The sequence below is a fragment of the Salarias fasciatus genome, chromosome 5, assembly GCF_902148845.1.
Source record: "Salarias fasciatus chromosome 5, fSalaFa1.1, whole genome shotgun sequence".
NCBI lineage: Eukaryota > Metazoa > Chordata > Actinopteri > Blenniiformes > Blenniidae > Salarias > Salarias fasciatus.
In genome coordinates, this window is record NC_043749.1 from 26,360,156 (window position 1) to 26,384,641 (window position 24,486).

At 41.7% G+C, this 24,486-nt stretch overlaps 2 protein-coding genes across 2 annotated transcripts in view; both read right to left on the reverse strand.

Annotated features, from left to right (window-relative positions):
* The window catches only part of atg7 (ATG7 autophagy related 7 homolog (S. cerevisiae)), a 73,353-nt gene extending 62,587 nt beyond the window's left edge, over positions 1-10,766 (reverse strand). The window contains 12 exon segments of the mRNA XM_030092318.1: positions 591-735; positions 987-1,077; positions 1,976-2,097; positions 6,309-6,397; positions 6,622-6,768; positions 8,205-8,321; positions 8,421-8,498; positions 8,573-8,596; positions 8,598-8,691; positions 9,837-9,891; positions 9,973-10,165; positions 10,622-10,766. Of these exon segments, the coding sequence (XP_029948178.1) occupies positions 591-735; positions 987-1,077; positions 1,976-2,097; positions 6,309-6,397; positions 6,622-6,768; positions 8,205-8,321; positions 8,421-8,498; positions 8,573-8,596; positions 8,598-8,691; positions 9,837-9,891; positions 9,973-10,144 (1,134 nt within the window). The 5' untranslated portion in view covers positions 10,145-10,165; positions 10,622-10,766.
* A 7,562-nt stretch (positions 10,767-18,328) lies between these two features.
* hrh1 (histamine receptor H1) lies at positions 18,329-19,972 on the reverse strand. Its single transcript, XM_030091136.1, has one exon. The coding sequence runs from the start codon at positions 19,970-19,972 to the stop codon at positions 18,329-18,331; it is 1,644 nt and encodes a 547-aa protein (XP_029946996.1).
* Positions 19,973-24,486: the final 4,514 nt, after the last annotated feature.

Sequence of the window (24,486 nt, forward strand, 5' to 3'; positions counted from 1 at the left end):
AATTATAAAAATACTGTTTTCTTCCTCTATACCAGGGATGTTAAACATGTGGCGTGTGGGCCAAAATAAGACCACTAGACATCCCAGTTAAGGCCGCGGGATGCTCATGGAAGGCAAAACTATTAAAGAACAATGCATTAACTGTTACTGGTGTGTTTTTCTGCTCGCATACAGAGTCAATAAGGAGGAACGTGTGATCCATGTTTGACTCAGAGGTTTTACACAAATCGAGGCTTCCTGATGCAACCTGAGCCACTGGAAGACAAAACCTTCCTCAGGGACACAGAGAGGTGACAGAGCAGTGGTGGGATGCAGGATGCAGAACCCAGTTATGGATTCACTTCCTCAAACTATAACTTTTCATACAAAGTAACTCTGATCCCCAATGTGTCCGATGGGGGGAGCACAAAGTAACAAACTTAAAAGTCAATGAAAAAATGTGGGTTTTTTTTCCCTACTTTCAGCTGCACTTGCTTTTGTTGAATGCTTGAGTGAAGTGCTTTGTTTTTAATTGAACGTAAGATCAGTGTTTTGTGGAATAAAGAGAAGTTATTTGTTCCATCTGCTGATGTGGCTCTTCCACCTCTTACCATGAGAGTTCTGGCCACGTTGCATCCGAGCGTCCCCGCTCCGAGGAGGAGACACTTGGTGTTGACCACTTTGTCTAAATCCAGAGTGGGAACGAGCCGCCACCTCATCAGCTTCAGGTTCAGGTCCACTGACGACTCCGCGAGCCTGCAGGTCCACAGGATCGGTACACACTATTAAAAACTATACAGTCACATGTTTGGGGTGAGATCACAGTGATAAAGTTCTTCTTATGTGAGTATATGTGATGAAAAACTGTATGTTTTTGCAAAAAGTTTCCCAATTAGTACCGAAAATTGTTCATATCTTTACATGAAGCCAGTTTTAATGATATCTCTGGGTGTGAAAAAGCAGTGACATGTCCTGGGGTTAAATGCACAGGAGATCATTTCTTTTACCTTTTGGGATCCATGCATTCACTGAGGTTCACCATCCTGGGCCCCATCACTCCCTTCGGGTTTTTCTCCCAGCCAACACTCTTCGGACACACTGTGATGAAAATACATGAACAGAGCGAGATGAGATTCTCTCAAACCAGATGAGAAAAACTAGAAATAACAGAGACATCATGCTGCGGCACTCCATCTGAAAAACTTCATTTAAAAGTTCTCATCAGGTTTAATACATCAGCGGCAGGCATTTCAGTCTGTCCGACACTGAAAGCGAAAACAATTTAGTTTGTTTGGTTCATGTCAAGAAACAAATTGAGAAAAAATAAAAAAAAACACTAAGTGCTCACTGAATTCTTTTGTCCTCAAGTAACCAGAAAACGAAAACTATTGACAGCATGTCAAACACTGCATTCATTTCAAACAATTCAATATTTATTATCCCAAACAAAATGTATGAGAAGACAACCTGACCAGAATATTCTGTGCAGAATTTCAGCTGGAGGCTCAGCAAAGCCTGGCCTTTCTGAAAAGCCAGGTCAAGGTGGAGGATCACTAAATCCTTTTCAAAACAATACCGAATCTGTTCGCGCAGAACCAAAGAGAAGCGCCAAATCAAGTTCTGCAGCATGAGCCCATTCCCTGCCAGATGATTAAAAGCCGCACTGTGATGAGGGGTAAACAAAAACGCCTCATCTGAGTCCGTCCCAAACATTCACAGATTACAAAGCTGCCCTCATATTAACATTTAAATCACTTCCGGGCGTTGTTCAGCCGATAAAGGAATAATGGAAACGCCTTGAGAGATTAGTCTGGCTTGAAAAGGAAACTGATAGTCTCTGAGTAAGTGGTTCAATGTCAGCTCCAATACACACACACACACACACACACACACACACACACACACACACACACACACACACACACACACACACACACACACACACACGATCATATGTTACATAAAGTGATATGCACAATAAACGAATAAAAAGCACCTGAGCTGTTGGGGAGTTCAGGCAGTTTGACCTGGAAGGTGACACTGTGCTGGATGGAGCGGCTCCCCTGCATCGTCCGGTCCCTGAAACACAGCACCTCCACTGTGTCCACCTTAGAGCCCCTAACATGCATGCACGCACGCACGCACGCGCACACGCACACACGCACACACGCACACAGAAAGAGAAAATACAGACATTCAAAATCACACTTTATGCATATGGAAGGATGTAAAAGAAATATTCAATCTGCATGTTGGTCACATGATCAGGGTCGGTGAAAGCTGCAGGACACACAAACACATTCTCTCAGTCACATGTTCAATACAACATCATGCTTTTAGAAGAACCCACACACACCACTGGGAGAACATACAAACTCCATAAAGTTACCGTCACATATCTTACAAGACACATCCTCACAAGTAAGACAGTGCAGTGAAGTTTGAGATCAATGTTTGAGATAAAAACTGATAATAATCGGAGCATAAGCTCAGCGGCTCATGCGCCACAGTTACGCTGGATTTTGGCGCCAAATAAACAGAATGGAAATCTCTGGACGCGTCGCTCTGGAGGAAGCACAACACAATAATGGCTGATTGAGGCTGATTGTGGCCGTGAACTCGGAGGAGTGTGTGGCTCCTCCAAACTGTTTCACCTCACTGAGTCATAATTACTGAAGTGGCAGATGGTGTGATAATTTTACTGACATTCAACTACTAATAATGACACACAATGACGGATAATTTGTTTTTTTTTGCTTTTTTCCCAGGGTGGTCATTTCCGAACATGATTGTAAACCAGAGTTGCCAACTTTCCCTGAGGGACGCCAGCCTGATATCACCTGAACTCACACTCCCACAAAGTCTCTTCCTTTTCTTCTCACTTCTTAATATTCACAAAACCTTTTCACCTCGCTGACATTGAATCTACATTGATTCTGAATGGCTTAATCTACAGTAAAAAATAAAACAAAACAGAAGAACATGACATAAGGAGCAGACTTCAGGCTTCAGTTAAGTCAGCGTTACACAATAGAGACTGATTAATAATGCCAATGCTGGGAAAGAGTCACCTTTTTGGCTTTTTAGTGTGAATATTTAGTTGATTTGAGCAGAGGTGGAGCTTTTAAGTTGGAAATACACTCACTTAGCTGGGCTCCCAAATCCAAATGTGGATGAGGGGTGGGCGGGGCTGGTTTACGAGGCTACCAAATTCTGACCGTACCATCCAAATGTCACAGCAGAAATCCAGACTCATCAGACCAGGCAACGTTTTTCCAATTTTCTATTGTCCAATTCGGTGAGCCTGTGTGAAGTGCATCCTCAGTTTCCTGCTCGTAGCTGACCGGAGTGGCACCCGGTGTCATCTACTGCTGCAGGAGCCCATCTGCCTCAAGGTTCCACGTGTTCTGCGTTCAGAGACGCTCTTCTGCAGACCTTGGTTGTAACGAGTGTTTATTTGAGTTACTGTAGCCTTTCTATCAGCTCGAACCAGTCTGGCCATTCTCCTCTGACCTCTGGCATCAACAAGGCGTTTCCGCCCACAGAACTGCCGCTCACTGGATATCTTCTCGTTTTCAGACCGTTCTCTGTGAACCCTAAAGATGGTTGTGCGTGAAAATCCCAGTAGACCAGCAGTTTCTCAAATACTCAGACCAACAACCATGCCACGTTCAAAGTCACTTAAATCACCTTTGTTCCACGTTCTGAAGCTCGCTTTGAACTGCAGCACGTCGTCTTGACCACGTCTACACCCCTACATGCACTGAGTTGCTGCCATGTGATTGGCTGATTGCACAAGCATCTTCAGCTGAAAGGCTGTGCTGTCAGTTATTCCTATGAGCAGAAGTCCACTGCGGTTTATAAGAAAATGCTTTGTGTCTTTCAGGGAAATTTACAATTTATTGTGTTTTGTTTTATAGTGAAAACTGAACATGGGGAACAATCAATTCGGAGCGGAGCCTGTTCTGAAACACTGAATCAATGGTTCGAATGAAGCGAGCCACTTGATGAACAGATGTCTTCTGTTGAGCAGAACAGATGAATCAGTTCTTCATGGACAGCGAGCTGCGTCTTCTCACTCAGATATTGTTCATGTGGAATACGCATTCAGACGCTGCTTTCACACGAGACCTCTGACTTATTTATTTAACCAATTAGTTTGTGCCACTTCTGTCTGCATTTTCTCGTTAGTGGTTACAGCAGATTATCAACATTTCCAGCCGCCTCTGCCTCCATGCAATCCTCATTATTTCACTGTATTTTTCACCAGAAGGTTTCATTAAAATGGGCTTTATGTTGAAAATACAGTCATTTTCTGTCACAATTGTTAGGTTTTAGGAAATTCTGGCCATTTTCTTCACTTATACTCTGTGTCACAACAAAGAAAACTCTTAAGGTTTAAATCTAAAGGTTGTTTTGCCACTATTGTATCAGTCCAGCCCACTCAGTATCTTCCATCCAGTTTTTATTTCTTCTTCTTCTTAACCTCACCGATTGAAAGTAATTAAACCCTTCACCTTCTCATAAGGTACCTGCATCCTCCTCCAGCTCAGATCCTCTACCACAGGTCTGGGAGTTCAAGGATTCTGTATCTTTGTCAGACTCTCCTGAAGCTTCCGATGTTTCTGGGATCTGCTGCAGCGTCTCTCCGAGCTCAGGAGTCACGGCCCTGAACAATCCTCCTACTGCAGGAACCACGTCAGCTTTAGCCTCGCATCTGTTCTAATTGTTTCCTTCAGCTTTTGGTCCTTCTCAACCTCTTCCTGTTCTTTCTTCTTCCTGTTCTTTCGTTCTGCTGCTGCTGTGAGCTGCTACAGCCACATTGACCATCATCGTCACACTGCTGGTCTAATAAAGGCTTTATTACGTGGCTCAATGCATCTTGACTTGACCATCGGGGACAAAATAAAGTGATTTTAAATAATGGAAACATAAAATAAGGTAGGGAAAAAGAGAAAGAGAAATGATTTCAGTTTATAGAACACTTCGAGAAAATTCGAAGTCTCTCTTCACACAGAAAGTAAAATAAGTGTGATTGCTGTTGAGTTTGTGGATGTGTGTTTTCTGTGTTTTCTTCCTGCTCACAGTCCAAAAGGAATACCAGTTCGGCCGTGGAGCAAACCTAAGGCTGAACAGCTGTTTTCTGATGCAATACAAACTGTCGGAACAGCAAAAGTCCTGCATGAGGTGAATATTAAGATATTCTCAAGAGGAGTATCTTCAATGTGCTTTTCGTCTTTGTGTAAATATTTAAACATACTCAAACATGGATTCCTGTATTAAACATTTACGCTCCCCTCGGATGTGCTGAAGCATCTCCTCTGTAAATATTTACATAAAATATAATTACCTACAAACAAGAAGAAAAAAGTCCCACCTTCGTTTGGGACACACTGCGTTTCCATTCAGTTTTATTCCTTTTTAAAAGGCAAGATTCTCAAACAGTCACTTTATTTATAGGTGACATTTTTATGTGTAGACACTGAAGCCACTAAATGTAAAAAGTATCATAAATCGCTGAGGAATCCAAGCTCCTCTGTGACCTACGAATCGACAACAGAGCCTGTTTCTGTTCTTTGAAATCTAAACGGTGGTTAAGAAGAAGAGAGAAACATTTTTTCGCACCAAAGGCTGCTGAAAGGTCTGGTAAATAAAAAGAGGTGCTGATTTAAGACTTTATTTACCTGCTTCAGGAGTTTTAACGCACCCAGCCATTATATATACACTGAGGCCATCTGGAGCAGGGATGAAACCAATTCACAGGAATGCAGTGATCTGATGAGGTGTGGAAACACACTCCCTTTAAAGGAGGATTCGTCATATATACATCAGTACCCATCTTCCAACTTGTTTATGGGGAAAATGTACAGTTTTTAACAAAAACAGTCGTGTTTCTGTAAGCAAGACATCTGGAAACAAGCAGGGTGCATCAGGTTTTTCTCATCTGCGCCGCTGTGAAAACCTGAACCCAAAAAGCTGCTGCTCTCTGGCTGTCGAGGCACAGAACCACATCTCCCACTCTGCTCCGATCTGCTGTTTCTTTCATGGAAGAGGCAGCTTCTTTCTGTCAGCGGTGCTCATGTGGGGACTATTAAAGTGTCAACCTCACTATGTAATGAACTGAAATGATGAATAATACCACAGCTTTTTGCGCTCGCTTCATTCAGTTATTCATGCAGAAATATTCTGTCTTCAACTTTGCTCCTGGATCAACTTCTGATTAGCTTCCTCACAGCACTTGTGTCAGGAAAATTGCAGACTTTCATCATAAAGACGTCTTCATCCCGCCAACCGTGACGCACAGAAACACACACAGAAGTGTAGCTTACCATTGGTTAGCTAGGAGGACCAGCAGATTCCTCAGAGGCCAGCCGGGATGTTGCGACAGAGTGCACGGATCGTAAACGCCCACAGTGACCTGAAAACACCAAACAAGTTGTGTTTACATGACTGAAGTGTGTGAGTGTGCATGGAATACATGGAAGAATCCACAAAAACTGCACGAAACCAGTGAAAAGTTTAAAGAAAAGACATTTTTAACATATATATGCATATGTTTACCACTGTATTGTCGCTGGATTAATATGTTGCTCAAATACTGCATGTCAGGTTGTGATGTGCATAAAAAATAATCCTGTGTACCTTCTTCATGTCCGTGTAAAAAGTCTCCCAGTCGCCGAGCGGAGCCAGCTGAACAGCGTCGGCCGAGTACTTCATTAAGAAGTAAGGAACCGCGGTGATGCCTTTCTGGACACACAGCCCATCATAGGCTTCCTGCAGGGCCGCGATCTGGAGCACAAATGATTGGTTAGACGCTGCATCAGTTAAATTTTGTTCTCCTTTCCATGTTTTGTCCATTCATAGTGATCAAATCTACTTTTAACTGTGTTCAGTAAAAATAGGTTACCTCTGATTTTCTTATCTCTGATCGGTCTCAAACAGTTATTGGGGCCACATGAGAGCAAAAAAATGGATGAAAATGAAATGATTGGATATTTTTCTGCACTAAAATCTTGTTGCTGTATAACACGCCTAACTGGACCTGAATCTGCAGTAACAGCAGACATATCTTCCATAAAAACGTCACAATCCACAGGTAATTAACAGCAAAACCTGACAAAGCGTGTAACATGCATTTTATCACACATTAGACAAGGTTGGATTCGTAGCATTACAAAACTGTAGAGCTGCAGCCAATGATAATGATTTAATCCCTCCATCTCCTTTCCTCTGAGTCGGTATGAGGCTGCAGTGGCAGAACAGAGAGTAAAGACGCCCAGACATCTCACTCTGCCACAGCTTCCTCCATCTCTTCTGGGGAGACCTCAAGCTGTTCCCAGATCAAACCGGAGCTCTAATCTCCACAGCGAGTCCTGGACCGACCTCAGGCCTCCTCCCAGTCTGGTAAACCTCTCATGAAAGGCGAGCGGGGGGGGAACCTAATCAGATGAACCACCTCAACTGGCTCCTCTGGACACAGAGGAGGAGCGGCTGGACTCCGAGTCTCTTCACTCCATCACAGAGTGAGACAATCCAGCCTGCAGAGAAAACTCACTCCGACCGCCTGTATCTGACATCTGTCTCTTCCAGTCATGACCCAAAGCTGAAGACCATTTCTGTTTTAAAGCTTGCTTCAGTCTTCAACACAATACATGGGAGGGTTGCTGGTTTTCTGCAGTTCGGCTATAAAATCTGTGACTACTTTACCACTTTATTGGAAAGTTTTCAAGTTATTGGCTTTGTTACATTCAGAATGGCCCAAATTATGACATTACTGGTTGCTGCACACCACTTACAGAATCCTAATTTAAACTTTTTAGACATTAAAACAGGCAAAACAGGACTTTGATTTGTATGAATTAAAACATTTGCAGCTGCCATATTAGTTCTGTTGTGTTTTGCAGAGATTTTTTTTCTCTCCCAGTGAGATTTGTTTTCTTTAAATCAGACATACATATTGCAGGATCCAACAGTATATGAAATAATATGTATGATTACGATCAATTTCACACTCTTGAACAGAATCTATAAGATATATAAATTGTTTAAAAAGATAATTTTCAGTTAAAGAAATCTCAGGTTTCCATTCCCAGGTATTACAATGTGTGAAGCAAAGATAAAACAGCAAACGTAAAAGTTGAAAGGAAGGAAGAATGTAAGAAGCATCCAATACACTTGTTTGCTACATGACTTTTCTTGACAAACCTTTGACTGATAAAACTAACCTGCTTTGCTGAAAACACTTGTTCTAAAACGGCGGGCCGCTGGACGATCTTTATCCCCTCCGGGAAACAAAGTGCTGGGAAACAGAACCAGTAGTAGAAGTGATACTTCTTCAAATCCTGCAAAATAAAATCAGAAAAAAAAAAGGTGTTCAAAAAGAGGCCAAAGAAATCATTACGACTGTAGAAATAAAACTTTTAGATGATGCATTTACGTACTGCAAAGGTCAGAAGGATGAATCTGCAGAGGATAGACGGGTCCTTTAATGCTGCACCGGACTGGATCGCATCCCAGATCTACACGGGAAAAGATCCAATGCCGTCATCTAAATGTAGTTTCAGTCTACCTGAACGTTTCGTGGTGATTTTACCTCTCTGGCTTCTTTCTCCAGCAAATGCCTTCTTATCGGTGGTCTTGAAGGCGTCGAGAGTGTTGGTGTTGTACAGCGTTCCCACAGCCGGACAGCAGCGAGCCGGAGTCGGACCGTCACTGAGAGGGAAACAAAAGAAACTTTATCCCAGCACATGTAAACATTTAAATGCAATATTACATTATAAAGATACACACTGTTCCAAAGGACCATAAAAATGTGTAACTTGAATATAATTATCATTTAGAAATACTAACAGACTCAAACAACCTCTTCAGTACATACTGCAGCAACTTTTTGCCAAGTTTATTTAAGTTCATTCAGTCTCAAAGTTTCAACGCGGCTTTCCTTCCTCCAAAGTCGTGATTTCAACTTCATTTACCAGATCTCTGTTCTAGAAATGCTAACATTTCCAGCACTTTTTTTCAAGTGTTTGATATAAACTGCTAATTAAACATTAAAAAGATCAAATAAAGTTTAAAAGAATCACATAAATTTTTGATAAAGTGTTTAAATAAAGTTGTTCTGATAGTTCTACACAGAGGCGTCTGCAGCTCAGGTGGTGAAGGGGGTTGCTGTCCAATCCCCCGCTGTGGGACAGAGCTCACATCAGAAGGGGCGGGGCGGGTTTTGGTGATGGAGCAGGGGTGTGGTGCACTGACGAGGGGGGTCATAAGGAAGGAAGTGTGAGCAAGTGCGTTGGGATGTCTGCATGACAGCTGTCAGTTGCTGAGTGAAAAATAAAGACAGTCGACCCGAAACACTGGTCTGTCTCCTCCCTGACGACTTCCACAACATGAATTTATTTCATGTGCTTTTAAGACCTGTGTACATCTGTTTTATTCAGTTGAATAATAGAGTCCTATTTCTTTTTCTTTTTTGATTACATGTGAGGATGCACATGCACAAATACATATGTTGGAAAAGCAAGTCACAGTGATAGCCCCAAACCTGCTACTATACTAAAACTGCTCTGTTCTCTTTAAAGCTGGTTATGAGAGCGCTCCATTTCATGAAAATACCTGCCTTGTTCAAAAAGGATGGGAGAAGGAACTCAGGCTGATTTATACAATGTTGTGTCAAAAAAAAAACACCTACGAAGAGCTTAACTACATCTCACTATAGTAGCATCCTGGACTTGAGATCACTGAAACTGGGCTTTCATTGTTAGAGAAATGCCAGCGGTTCTGATTATGTTTCTGTATTAAAGACTTGACATCAAAAAAGATCAGTTTGTGTGAAAAAAAAAGCAGCTTGTACTTACATATCAAACGCACTGAACTCCAGAGTTAAGCGGGTGGGCAAGCCAACAGGATCACCTAACAAACATACATGACAATATGAATAAAGCGCATGTATTTTTGTGACAGTGGCTTTAAGCTGGCACCGTCCCGTCTCACCGTTGTAGTAGTATCCTTTGATACATTTTGGACTCTCGTCCAGTCTGTAGTCGTTGAGCTTCTTCTGAGTGAGCTGGTGCCAGAAGCCGGCCTCCAGAGCGCTGCTGAAAGGAGCGAACTGCAGCTTGAGCTCTGCGCTGGACGAAGCTGCTTCACCGGAGTCGGACGCCATCTCCGCCTCGAGAAATGAAGGCTGTAAAAACATATATGCAAGTTACAGGACCAGGAAAAGCTGAAATAATTGCAGAAACTGGTGAGGAGGCCGCTGTGAAATGATGCTGAAAAATGCGGCTGTGACCTTGTTGGGAGAAGCTGGTGACCACTTCACATCACCCTCACTGAGTCACAGACAATCAGCTGTGGCCCGCCTGCTTATCAGAACCTACTTCATTTTCTCTCCCAAGGACACTTCCACATGCAAGCAGGAACTCAAAAATTGTTGGTTGTTCTCAAATCACATGATAAATACACTTGCTGAAGAACGCCAAGCTTCTGGTGGCTGAGGAGGCGGCATTTTCTGGCTTTTACAGTGACAGAATGTTTTGTGCTTTCATGTGTCTCAATTTTAGATTTGTAATTCTGTAGTATGTGTCCATAGTCAGGTGTGTGTGTATGTGCGTCTCCAAGGATCTGCACACGTCATCCTCACCTCAACCTCTGCTCGGCCTCTCAGTAAATCCTCCTCACACAAATGGATTTTTGCCACTTTCCCAGTGGAACAGAGATCGTCTATAACTTGGGTTTTATTGCTGATTCTTGTCAGGCTGTGTCTTTTGAGGTCAGCACTGTGACTCCTTTCAGATGTGAAAAGTCAGGACAGCTAGTACACACAAACACACCACGCAAAGATGTTGCATTATATATGCACAAATTCTGATACACACATACAATATCTGTATGTGCACACAAAGAAATCCCATAACTGGCTCACTGATAACATACAAATGACAATATGCACACATGAATCAAGAATCAAACGTGATGTTACAGCTGAGAGCCACAATCAGCCCTGTTGTGTGAAAAAGAGAAATTCACTTCATATAAGCTTAGTTTTTCAAATCATTCAATGAGCACAGCAGGAAAATATATATATATATATATATATATATATATATATATATATGCTTAACATCCAACACTACATGCTCTGACATACACCTCAAGCATCAACCCATCCTTCCTTTCCAGAATCTGTAGAATTAGTTGGACTAACTTGGATTAAAACTAGCTTTTACTCCAAAAGCAGCCACACTGACTCACCTACTCAAACCCCTTTCTACGCACAAGTGCAAAGCACTTTGTTGGTCTTGAGCATGCTTCAGTTTCTCGTCTACAGTGTCTGTCCTTGACTCGCTCCACTTGCTTCCTGCAAATTTTTTAATTAATTTCAAAATGATACTGTTTGCCTTAAAAGCTTAAGAACTCATTTGCCTCACAGACAGCATGCATGCTTACAGCAGACCACTCAGTCCTCTGTGTGTGTCAACACACACAGGAAGATCAGACTTCTGCTGCAATAGCTTTACCTCGAGAACCGTTGCTTCATCTCCATCTTCTGTACCTGTTTATCCTGCGGCCATCACAGTCCATCACATCGCAACACAGAAAGACAGACAACCATACACATTCACAGTCACACCTAGGGGGAATTTAGGATCCCCAGTTAAGCTCACATGCATGTTTTTGGACCGTGGGAGGAAACCCAGAGTGCCCAGAACAAATGCACAAACAAAGAGGACATGCAAACTCCACACAAAAAAGGGCTAGTATTTGAACCTTATCGCGGTGATGTGAGAGCATGAACCACTGCTCCACCATTCAGCCAGAGAGTCATTACCACTCCACATTACAAAAAATAAAAAAAATCAAAGTTTGAGAGTAACAAACATTGCATTTCATCATTTCTACATTTGTTTTGTTAATATTGTTAGTGTCCTTTATTTATAGTTTACGAGGTTGTGTTTTTAAACTGTCATTTGATCTTATTTTAATGTATCGCTGGGGCTACACAGAAAGCAAATGTTTTTAAAAGAGAGATGATTTGGACAATTTATTATTTCACAGATTTTATTATTTTTAGGATCATTTCACAATGAGCATTTTAAAATACTTTAAAATGCCTCTGTAATTCATTCTTACCATCAGTGAGCAGAGGAAGCTCACATTCATTCAAAGTAGATTTGCTGTATTTCTTGTCTAAATGAAAAGTAAGACTAGATTGAGGCACAAAAACACCAATAACTCCTGAAAACTATTTGCAATGTTTTGTATCAATTGCATTGGGGAGTTTGTTTACTTGTATTTGCCGTGTAGTGAAGTTAGAGGAACATAGACCAACAATGAGTGAAGGCAGTAGCTTTGACGAGCGAAACGCTATCAAACACTAAAAAAAAAAAAAAAAAAAAAAAGGTTCCGATGATGAAACACAAGATGAGACACAGCTGTACAACATAATAAATAGAAACGATAACCCTTACAGACCACAGAAAGGGTTTACCTGTCAAAGTATGGGAGGCTTGTGGACTTACCAGAATCTCACTTCCTGGCTTCCTGGTGACGTAATCACGTGATCGCTGGATTTGTCAACAAAGCGGTGCAGTGTGGGTAAAATGTCCCTCCGTCTTAGCTTAGCGGCTAAGCAGTTTCACGGCGCAAGCATCATCGAATAAAACACGAAAAACCAAAACAGCATCAAAAATACGCAAACGACGAAGCAAGAGAACACTGATAGAAACCTGTAGGTGCCGTTTCTTTTCATGTCGGACACGCAGATAACAGCCGGTGTACCAGGGTGCAGCTGAAATGTTCCAGTTTATTTCCTAATCGCCGGTTTAATGGAATAAAGCAACAAATGGAACATGGTGGGATTCGAGACAGGTTGAGCTCCACTACTTTGGGATTGAAAGGAGTGATCTACAAGCTTATTTTCAGAAGGATGGTCACCAGGAAGTAAGAAATTAGCATTAGGAAACCGGACCATGCTTCAATGATTTAGGGACCGTCGCCAAGTAACATCCCTAGAGAAAAACGCAGAATGCAGATGTCCAAATGCAAAACGTTCAAGTGCTCTTTTGATACAAATTGGAAACAAACTTAAACCCAGAAGAGTACCGGTGTAGTTGCTGGATTTAAGACAGAATAATGACAGAAATGCTGAAGTTACATAGCTCTCAAGCATGGTCCCGATGGGCCAGTGTCCTGCATGTTTAGAGATAAGCCCAGTGTAACTTAAAGTAAGCAATTCAATTCATTTTTATTTGTATAACCCGAAATACAACACTGCAATTCCAAGGCGCTTTTACCAAGAAAAAAACAAGTAATCCTCAAGAGGAAGCAGGGGAGACAGTGGGAGGAAAAACTCACTTTCGACAAGAAGAAACCTGCAGAACCAGCCAAAGATTAACAGGGGTCACAAAGCCATTGTGATTATAAGCTGTATAATATATATTTTGTTTTTAAAATAGATTAGTAAAAAGAAAAAAAATACAATTAAAAAGTTTTTTAAACTGAATAAGCGGCTTACAGTATACAGGGGGAAAATTGTGAAGTCCATCCATCCATCCATCCATCCATCCATCCATCCATCCATTTTCTACCGCTTACCCGGGACCAGATTGTGAAGTGTTGTGAAGTGTGAGACTGTAATGAAGAGTGAAGCCCCCAATAAGAAAAAAGTGTTGAAAGAACATGGCGAGTGGACTTTGAATATGGCATCACTGAAAACAAATCAATAAAGTAGAGCTGAAAAAGAAAAAGAGCTGAATTAGAGTGAAAAACTGGTGAATGTTTGACACTGCAAGCTGAAGTTTTTTTTAATGTTAACAAACACGCTTTGGTGTGTAAACCTGAAGAGTTTATCCACAGAGAAAGGAACTCACCATAACTAAAGGAACTGTGTTTCACATTTACGTAGTATGCTATCAGCTTATTTCTACTTATTTTAGAATAATACAGGGTGTGATGATGAATGAGCCACCTACGTTTACAATAGAGCCACCTACGTTTACAAAATATTGAGTCCCTCAAGAAAACGGCTGGGAACCACTGTCTCCATACAGCACACCTCACTGTTATCTTGTTGCCTTCCCCTTTCCCTATGCTGGCTGTAACAGAAGACAATACGTCTTTGGGTCTAAATTTCTAAATTTGGTGCAAGTGAAATTGTTTTCCCGTCCTCAAGAACATTATAAAGACGACAGAGGTTGTCACTTGGAGGCATACACTGTGCACAAATACAAGCATGCAGACAGCCCTGCGCAGAATGGTCAGCCTCGTGTCAACAAGCTGTTCTGTTTCCACGGAAATTAATCTAAATGCATATTTCCTTATTTTGATTAAAAGATCTCAAGTACACATTATTAGAAATATTGAAAGCCTTTTTGTAGCATGGTTTTGCTTAAGCCATACTGAATGTTTGACCATGCATGACGTGAATGTGCTCTTATCGCTAGTTCAAACTATTCTACCCATTTTCCCCAACAACAGCATTCTTATGATAAGAGTGGCACAAGCACTCAAACTTCCCCATTCTGTATCTCATAATGAAGGCTCAGAGAATGCTTTCAAATAGGAATAGCGGTAATGGGTTTTTACATTTGAAGGACAGTCTTGCTTTAAAGTTGATTCGTTCGCTTGAAGCACGTGTATCTACACAGGGAACTTAATGAAATCAGTTTCCACAGGTCAGCTCAATGACATTTTGAGAACAGGAGTTCATGTGGGCGAATCGTCTGAGCCGCTGTTCAAACCCGCTTCTACATCTTGATTTTGGATGAAAAACTGCTCTCGTGAATGTGTTTCTACTGCATCTATGTTGACGCCTTCATTTTGTTTTTTATAGCCAATCCAAATTTATTGATTTTTTTTGTTTGTGTTTTTTTTTTCATTTAGTACAAAGTTCATTCAAGAGGGAAGGATGATCCTAAAATTGTTTGAGATGTTAGTGAGTCTCTTTCTCTGTAGAATGATGGACCTGAGCTCTGTCCAGTGTGTAGCCTCATTAGCCAGATTAGAAGATCGAAGATTAGATTAGAAGATAGAAGATTAGACGAGGATGGATGGATGGATGGATGGATCACAGCCATCAACAACTAGTTTTATTTATTTTGAATTATTTCAACAAAAACAAAAAAATCCCTAGAATCCAGACTTTTACTGAATATTCACTGTCAAGTGACTGATGAGGACTGTGGGGTGGGATTAAGCTAGTTTTCTTCTTCCCACTCTTTTTCGAGTGGAATGAAAAGAATTGAACATTGGACTGGCATGTTTTCTTGTTTTCTAATGAAAGTGCATTATTGATTTAACGTGCAGGCCCGAAATGAAATGAAAAAAAAAGAAATAACTCACCTTTGTCCACTGTCCATACGAATGTCCTTGTCCCATTGTGTCTGTACCTTATGCAGGTCGTGTTTCATTGCACAAACAAGCAGCAGTGCCAGTTCGTGACCCGGCATGAGAGCTACACCGTTTTCAGCATTTCTGCCGTCTCCATGTAAACTGACAATGTTTTCTTTTTAATTTTCTTTCTGGCATCTGACATGGTTTTTAAAATGCTGGTGTGCTACCGGTAAACTTTTCTCAACCAAAAACACAAAAACGACACGTAACAAGACACAAGACACAACAAACCATCAAGGGAGTAGAGGAAGCACAGAGGAGGACACAGGTAGAGCAAATGGACACAGAACAGGTGTGAAATACAAGGACGGACATCAGGAAACAGGATAATACCAACATGAATGAGCCAGGAGAAAAATTAATAAAATGATCACAGGAAAAACTCAAAAATTTGAGTCAAACTCATTTGTGTGCTTTTGTTCTTTGGATGGATGTCATGATCTCACTAACAAAGAAAATGCTGAAGTATCATCGTGCAGGCCACATATTAAACTGGTTACTTTGCTGAGCAGCATCATGGGATGTAATTCAACAACTGTCAAAGGTTCTGTTTCCCTGTTGATCATCTTTATTGCTTCATCCACCTCAGCAGGGGCTGGTCCCGACTCAGCACAGGCGAAGGAAGGGTGCAGCCATTAGTCTATACTCAAACCTTTGATGTTCTTGTGAGCGAACCACTACACCACCTTGATGTGTCAGGATTGACAGATCTCATCTTTTGCTCGGTTATTTTGACCAGAGAGGAGGATAAAATCTCTTTTCACAGTGATTAAAGGTCAACATGTCACTGTATTTTGCAACTGAAGATATTATTAAAATTGGCTTTATGTTAATTTAGCAGTAATTGTTTGTTTTTTGTGACGATATAGACATTTTCATCACGTCTACTCTATGCCACAACCAAGAAAAACTTTTCCGATATTACTGTTATTTTTGGAACGATAGTACAGGTTCAGCCCACTGGAGAGGAAATTCGGTGGTTTGTGGCCGTAAATCACAATCGGCTTGATGCCCTGTAGAGTTTTGCTTTCTGCTGTTTGTTTGAACAATAGTGTGTTAGTAAGAACTTATTCTTTACTGAGAAATATATTCAGTTAATCATGATTTAAAATTAACACGCTGACACTAAAACATTTTTGGCACAAAATATAACGTGAAACCTTTTGTTTCCCTCCTTCAGAAGTTTTTTTCAATGAAAAATAAATAAACATTAAAGATATATGACACACTGCAATTTCCTTCCCCTCAGTGATGAGAGGTGCACCTTCTGCAATCACGCTCATGCATTTTGCTGTGACTCTCCTCTCCCCCTTCGATTTGTTTGATTACCTGCAGTGACTCACAATTTGTTGATTCTGCTCAGGAAATATGAAACATTTGGAATCAGACGGAATTTTAGTAGCATGACTTCAGAGGTGTGGTATGTAAATTAATTTTGTGCATGGAGTGGCTGAAGCATATATCACAAATGTCATGTTTAGTTACTGCAGCATCAACATGTGAAACTGAACTGTGATCAGTTGTGCTCCCATGATCTGGTCCTTCGTGCTCTGCGAATTCAAAACGACAGACCTTTTAATGGGAAAGGACAGCGCAATTAATTCACATCATTCGGTAATTATGACCTTTTAAGCGATAAGACAGTCATTTTTCTGGCGGAAGCGTGACCGAAGGACAAAGATAAAGGGAAAATGACCAAAACTACTCTGATTCTGAAACGCTATGACAAAAAAATATCTGAAGTTTCTCCTCTTTGCATTTTTCTGACTTCAAAATGGGACAATTTAAAATTACAAGGGAAAGGATCAAAGCAACTGACAGTAACAGTTATTTAAAGTAAAGCCATTAATAATGACATGACAATGACTTCCATAATAGTCGACTGTTAAAACTTCCCCATCCTCAGGTGAATCCCTCCTGGTCGAAGTCAAAGCTTAAATCTAAGGGTTTTAATCATGTGTCAGATCAAAATGTAAATCTGTTGTATCGCGCATCTTCAGCTTGAACTTTAAAGTCCTAAATCTTATTACCAATTTGTTGAAATTGATGTTTTTTTTTCTCTGTAGCTTCATGCAGGAACTTGTGGATGTGTGAAATATTTAATCAATGCCAGTGCTTAAACTCAGCTGAGGATTTATGATTGCTTTCTCACAAGTCTGAGGAATATCATTTGACTTTAACAAAGGTGCGACATCACATCTGAAGAAAAGAGATGAGTGTAAACAGCTCTGCAGTCAATTCCCAACGAGCAGAAAAACAAATCTGTCGTCTCATATTTGCTGTAAAGAGAACTTATTGTGATTCTTCATATATAGTCATATAAAGATTTTCTGGACCATGTAGGTCTTTTCTTCAGCGGTGGGGGATCGATATAGCTATTTCTAGATAAAGTAGTGTTCCAGGTGTACACAGGAAAAAGTTTGTTCTGCCAATTTTTTTCAAACCATTCAATCGGTTCTATGTGTTTTTGGTCTTTAATTGGTATTTTAAAGTGTGTAAAGGCAGAACCAGTTTATTGTTTTTGTAGTGAGAAAACATGACAAAGAACAGAATGTGACAACTGTAAATTCTTTAAGATTTGTGTCTTGCTTGCTTACATTAATAGCAAAAACAGATCTTTAACAGCATATTTCTTGTCTTTCACAGTGAGGGCAACAGCAGGGCAGAAAAATCACTGATTCCTTCTGCTTCCAGAGATGGGAGGGGAAATTTTTCTGAGCTTGGATGCATTTGGTGATACACACACTTTAGCTAAGAGTCAATAACACAGAGGAAAGAAAATAAATAACAATAAATTATGACATGTTTTTCAAGTTGTCTGATGAAAGTGCTGCAGGTCACAAAAAAACAAAACCAGGCAGATACAAGGTAAATATCACTTTTTTTTTTTTTTTTTTACATTGCCACTGTTTGGTACCATTCAGAAAGCGTCATTTTGTACTTTTTCTGTGCTCTGTCACATGTTGAGGAAATTTCTGAACACCCGTTTAAAGGTCCCATTGCACAGTGGGTATATGAAGGGGTTCAGAGTGGAGTTGATGTAACCCAGCCATATGGTAAACATGTGAAGGTCATGATGCACGCACTCTCTGCAGAACGCCATGACCATGAACGCTATAAAGTACGGGATCCAGCACAATAAGAAAGCAGCGATTATGAAGCCCAATTGCTTGGCGGCTTTGTGCTCTTTGTGGATCCTCAGACTCTGAATGCGCTGACATGACTGGTCCAGGAACTTCTGCCAGGCCTGCTTCAGAGTGGCCGCGTTGTCTGGATCCAGCTGGACGTCTTCGACCTCGTCTTCGGGCCAGGGCAGAGCCCGGCCGGGGTCGTAGTTGTTGAAGGGCGCAGAGGCGTATCTCTGCACGTCCCTCACTTGGCTGATATCGCAGACGCCGCTCACCGAGTTTGGCACCGTGACGTGACATTCATTCAGCGAAGCTTGGAGCTTGCTGTCATTATTCCCCCCCGCCGAGCAAATGGCCTCCTGCGTGGTCACCGGTTGGCTCGGGGGAGACTCAGCGGCAGGCCGCCTCTCTTCAGGAGACGTGGAGCACCTTTTAGCCTTTTGTGGCTTTCTGAGTCTCTGTGCTGTCATGGCGAGCAGTGACGTCTGGCCGCACTTCACGCCGATTTTTCTGTGAGTTCTCCACGGGCCAGACTTTAATTTGTCACTTTCATTGTCGGAATACACTTGATCCAAGGTGTTCTGGTCCAGCAGTCGTTCCTTCTTTGATAATTTGTCGGAAACCTCAGTTTTGTCCTTGGCCGACTTGCAGTCAGTTTCCTTTGGAGTTGGATCGTTCCGGCCGTTCTCATTGTCCCCAAAGGAATCAGACGGATGAATAATCCTCTCTCTGTCCCTGAGATGTTGCCTCACTGCTAAGTAGATATGTGTGTAAAACCACAACATCAGAACAGAGGGTATGTAGAAGTTAAATACCGCTGTGATCACTTTAAACCACGTGACAAAACGAAAGTCTGTGTCACATTTATTCTCCGCTTCGGGTTTCAGGTCTACGTGGGTGAAAGACCTCCATCCTAAAATGGGAATAATCCACATCATCGACAGCAGCCAGGCCCCGGAAATCATCAGGCTGGCTTTTCCACGCGTTCGATATTTCAGATATTTAAGTGGCTGCCTGACAGAGCGGTACCGATCCAAGCAGAGGATGAACAGGCTGAAAATTGAAGCTGTGCTCGCCACGTAGTCCATAATCAGCCAGAACTGACAGACCGCCCGTCCCAGTCTCCACTCATCCTCCAGCAAGTACACCAAGTTCAAAGGCATGACGGTGGCGCCGACGATCAGGTCGGCCACCGAGAGGCTGACGATGTACAGGTTCCCCACGGTGTGCAGGCTCTTCTCCCGCTTGACGGCGTACAGCACCAGCATGTTCATGGTGACGGTGAGGAGCGACAGCAGCCCCAGGCACACTCCCAGCAGGGCGCTGTGGAGGTGGCTGTTGAAGGCGGCGGTCTGGTTGCCCCCGGGCGCCTCTGCGTCGGGGAGGCCGCTCCGGCTGCGGTTGCCGTAGCCGGCGTAGCCGTTGGTGCTGAGGTGCGGCGGATCGGTGAAAGGTGAAAGAACCGATTCCATCTCTGTTCGGTGAGACGGACGACTCTAGGTCCCGTTACATGGCGGGAAACTGCCGGCTGCTGTCTCCTCCACCGCAGACCACAACCTGAATGTATTAGCAGGTTTTAATGTTCCTGTTGCCCCAGGTAACAATGTTTTTTACTTTGGGTCTGATACCTGCAGCGCAGCGAGAAGATGTTAAAAGGTTTTTCCACAGAACATATAATCAGCATTTCTTTGAGCCGTACTCCATTTTGTTGCAAAAAGAAAGTGAAACCATCTGAAAAGACAAAAAGATATTCCACAGGTTAGATTTCAGTAAACCACAACTTTTTTACAAAAAGGAACACAGCCTCACACAACATATAATTCCTCAAAGGCAGTTATAAAATGAGTCTGTAAGGAAAACATGAAATCAATCACCTATTAAAAGAACACAAACTAAAAAGCTTCGTCATAAATATCGGAAATACACCCTAACAGTATTCTTGACACCTTTTTAGTACAAAAGTGCTGTCTCTAATTTCCTCTAATGTCCCTCTTTCACTGCCCAGCTGGCTTTCTTCATCACTTACAGCAAATCCCATAAACAACACAGCAGCAGACAAACTGCCGATGGAGGAAGTGACCCTCGAGTGGAGTGAGAAGGAGTCAGCGGCACAACCTTGGATGTGAAAAACTCTGCAAGACTTCCAATATTAAATCATATCAATATGCTGCCCTAAAAGCATTTATCCGGGCTCCCGGAGTATTGATCTTTAATGGTGCTGGCTGAAATAAACTGGTTGCCATGGATGCAGGTGACATTTTTATGCACAACTTTTTTCAATGTGTGATGATAAACAAAAAAAGAAAGAAAGAAGAGGAGAAGAAGAGAAATAGGAATGCCATGTGTGTTTCTGTCAATAACACCTTCAGTTCTATCCATCTATCTATCTATCTATCTATCTATCTATCTATCTATCTATCTATCTATCTCACTGCTGTATGCCCACATGGGAAAACAACATCACAACACTCACTGAGGGTGAGAGATTTTAGTGGTGCTTCTTCCCAAAATGACTCATTCTGCCATCAGTGTGAGACTGAAATTGGCCGAAACTTCCAGGAAAATGAAAAATCTCTCCCCCAGACAGACAGCCTTCACTGTGACATCTGAAGAGGATGAAGTGCAGCTAATTAAACAGAGAGAAACTTCAATAATGAGGCTGGTTGTTTTTGTTTTATCGGGATGAAGCAGTCCCCATATGTAACAGGTGTACGCTTGTTGAATGTTAAAAAGAAAAATTCCACATTTGAGACTTGGGGTGATTTAAGGCTACCTTTTTTATCTGAGAAGAAATGAATCATTTTTAATGACTTTCCTCTCTGTGTGAACACTCGGTTTCTGCAGAATCTGCCTCTGCAATGCAAACATTTGTGTCCCTGTATTACTCACCACATTAACAGAGCATAACCAGGTAAAACAAAAAAAAAAAAAAAAAAAAAAGGATTGGATAAATAACGCCTTTTCTGCCTTTTCTGCCTTGCGCCGCTCTTTAGAAAAAGCTATTTATCGGGAGCAACGTGATTATCCGTAACAGTCATTGCCGCATGATTTCATTACAACGGAGTGGGAGCACATATGAGGCTAATCTGTCTATCTCTGCCCGTGCTGTGACCTGAGGGATTCTTCTTTTTTCTTTATTACTATGAACAATGCGTCTGTGCCAAGAGCGGAGCGCAGGAAGCACCTGTGGAGCCGCGCCAGGAGCGCGCACGCAACTTTCACCCAATAAACAGACAAGGCATGCCTAATTCCTCATTCAGCATCAACATTACATTTCAGTGTCCTCGGACTGGGAAAACATACGATTTCACCTAATAATTTAAGGATTGTCTAGAAAAATAAGAAAATAATTTCCGTCTTACCGGTAAGGTTTATATTTTTCAGGGAAAGTCCTCTTCATTCATTCTGGTATCCGGTTTGAACTCAGTGAACGACAGAGACAGAAAACCCAAAGAAGGCGTCTCTCCCGCTCTCACTCGCTCTCTTTCTCTCTCCCTCTCTCCTTCTCTCTCTCTCTCTCCCCGTCTCCTTTTCTCTCTCTTATCACACCCAGGGGAAAATAACCAGTGCGTAATCAGCTCCTCTCAGAGGAACTTCATGCATTTAACGGGGAAATGGGCATTGAGGTTCAATGAAAAATATGATACCAGCAAATAACTTAGGCTTCTTCTTAAATTGAGGCATTACATGGAAATTTGGAGTCGGAGAGGCGGAGATGTGTATGAGGAGTGGGAGGAAATAGGAGGACTCATCAGTCCATCAGTTCATGAATTCTTCCAATCTCAGCAGTGAAGCTGATATGAAGAAACTGGACCTGAGGATAAATGCTTCTTGTTTCAGATTCCACTATTTGGTCTATCTCCTAAAAGGAAACATTCAGACAGCAAGTTGTGTGAAAATGTCTATTTATTGTGATTTTCAAAAGAGTCTCCTATACCTCACTTTTCTGTCTTGTCTCTTTACAAGTCTTATCTTTTCACATCATAAGTTATATCACTGACATCCTTGGGAAATAAAAAGCGTAACTGATCTCAAAAATAAATGCAAATGTCAGTAACTTCATTGTTACATAACTTGAAAATCTAGAGATAATCAAGCATTTTTAAAATGTAGTAGTTATTGTAATTCCCTGTTATCAGGAGACCCCAACAACTGCCTAAAAGGTCTTCAACTAGTTCAAAATAAGCAGCAAGACTTCTTACAAGAACCTGCAGGAGAGATCACATTGGTCCAATATTAGCTTCTATATCTACAACCAGGCTCCACCAAATCTTAAAGAGCTGTTGGATCTGTTGGGGTTTTCTGTGTTAAAGTGTCTTCAAATAACTGATGTACTCAGTGCTACATAAATAAAGCTAAATTGAACTGAATTAAATTGAATCTGTTGCAGATTAAACTGTCCACTGGGTGAGAAATGCATGATGGAACTGAAACCATGAAAGGTCAGACTGTAAAAATGAAGGTGGAAACAGAGGAAATAGCTCTGTGTGCTGAGAGACTGCCATTAGAGAGAGTGCAGTGGAAATGCAGTGAGGATATAGTGTACAGTAACTCTGAAGAACAAAAAGACTGTAGGGTGGAACACTTTCTTCTCTCAGCTTGCAACATTTCAATGTTTATTATAAACCAGAGCACAGCAAAGTATTTCGTACTTCACCCTGCACATCTAGAGATGGCAATAAATAAAGCAGGGGTCCTCATAAGGTAGCACAGTTTTTATATAAAATGTCGCAGGTTTGAAACGTCTGACTAATGGGTCCTTGTGTGGAGTTTGAATGTTCTCACCCTGTCATCTTTTCAGAGCAATCCTGTGAAGTGACTACTAAATGGCAACTGGCTGCAGAAATGTTCAACCAAGCTCATGATCCCCTCTCATTCACCAAAACGTTTGTAACTTTGGGCTACATACTTTGTTTCCTAACTTCTAGACCACCCATGCCAATTATTTGTTGCCGGTTGTACAGGTACAATAAATACTGTGATGGACAGGGGCGGGATGGCCATCGGGAGGTTCGGGAGGTTTCCCGAACGGCCGGTGTCTACCGTGCCGGTGGACCCCCCAGTTTGGATCAAGCAGGTTCCAACATGCTCAGATTGTTTTAACTGTTATATTTAGTTAGATGTGTGGGATATTTAGAGAGACAAATTAGAAGAGTTGGTGTGCCACTGATATTTTACAGTGTATTTGTTTATTTATTTATTAAGGGATTGAATATATTATATTTATCTATTTACTGACAGAGATTGTCCAGTAGTGAGGGTTCAAAGGCCAAACTGAAACTCAGAGAGACCGTTCACGTTTCAAAATCACATCAAAATGCCCCAGAGCTTCAAAAGCAATTTTTTCACAAAGGGCAACAAGACAAACAGAAACTGGAGCAAGTGCAAACAGAATGGAAAGCAAAAAGAAAAAGCAAAAATTGCAGACCAGTCGTTGACTCGACTAAGTGAAAGTAAAAGACATTCAGCACAAGAAGGAAACTCAGGTGAGGCCGGCTGAGGACATGAGACAATGGCACCAGGAAGAAAAGGGCTAGAGAATGAAAACCCACAAAAAACATGCATGAACCTAGTGAGCACATTAAGTGTTGACATTTCCTTTAGTCAGTGTGAGATCATTAAGAGGACAGACTCGAGAAAAACAGACACTTTCATCAGCTTTCAGTTTCCAGGCAAAAGAAGTTGCTCAGCAACAACTTAAGGATGCTCTATATATGATTAAGATAAGATAATTGGTAAATGCAGAACAATAACAGGCCAAGTGTTTCATCAGATTCATCTCGAGGACTCTTTTAACCTTTCTGTCCCTGTAGAAGCACTTCTGCATGACTGTCTGATAGCCTGCCACCAGGACTTATGGCTTTCCTGGAACTTTTTCTATGGGCTTGGTGTGGTTATACCTGAAGATTTTGTATTTCTGCTCTTGTTTGGTCCCCCTGCTGTGTGTTATTTCCCGGGCAGCAGGTTATGTTACCATTGTTACAGC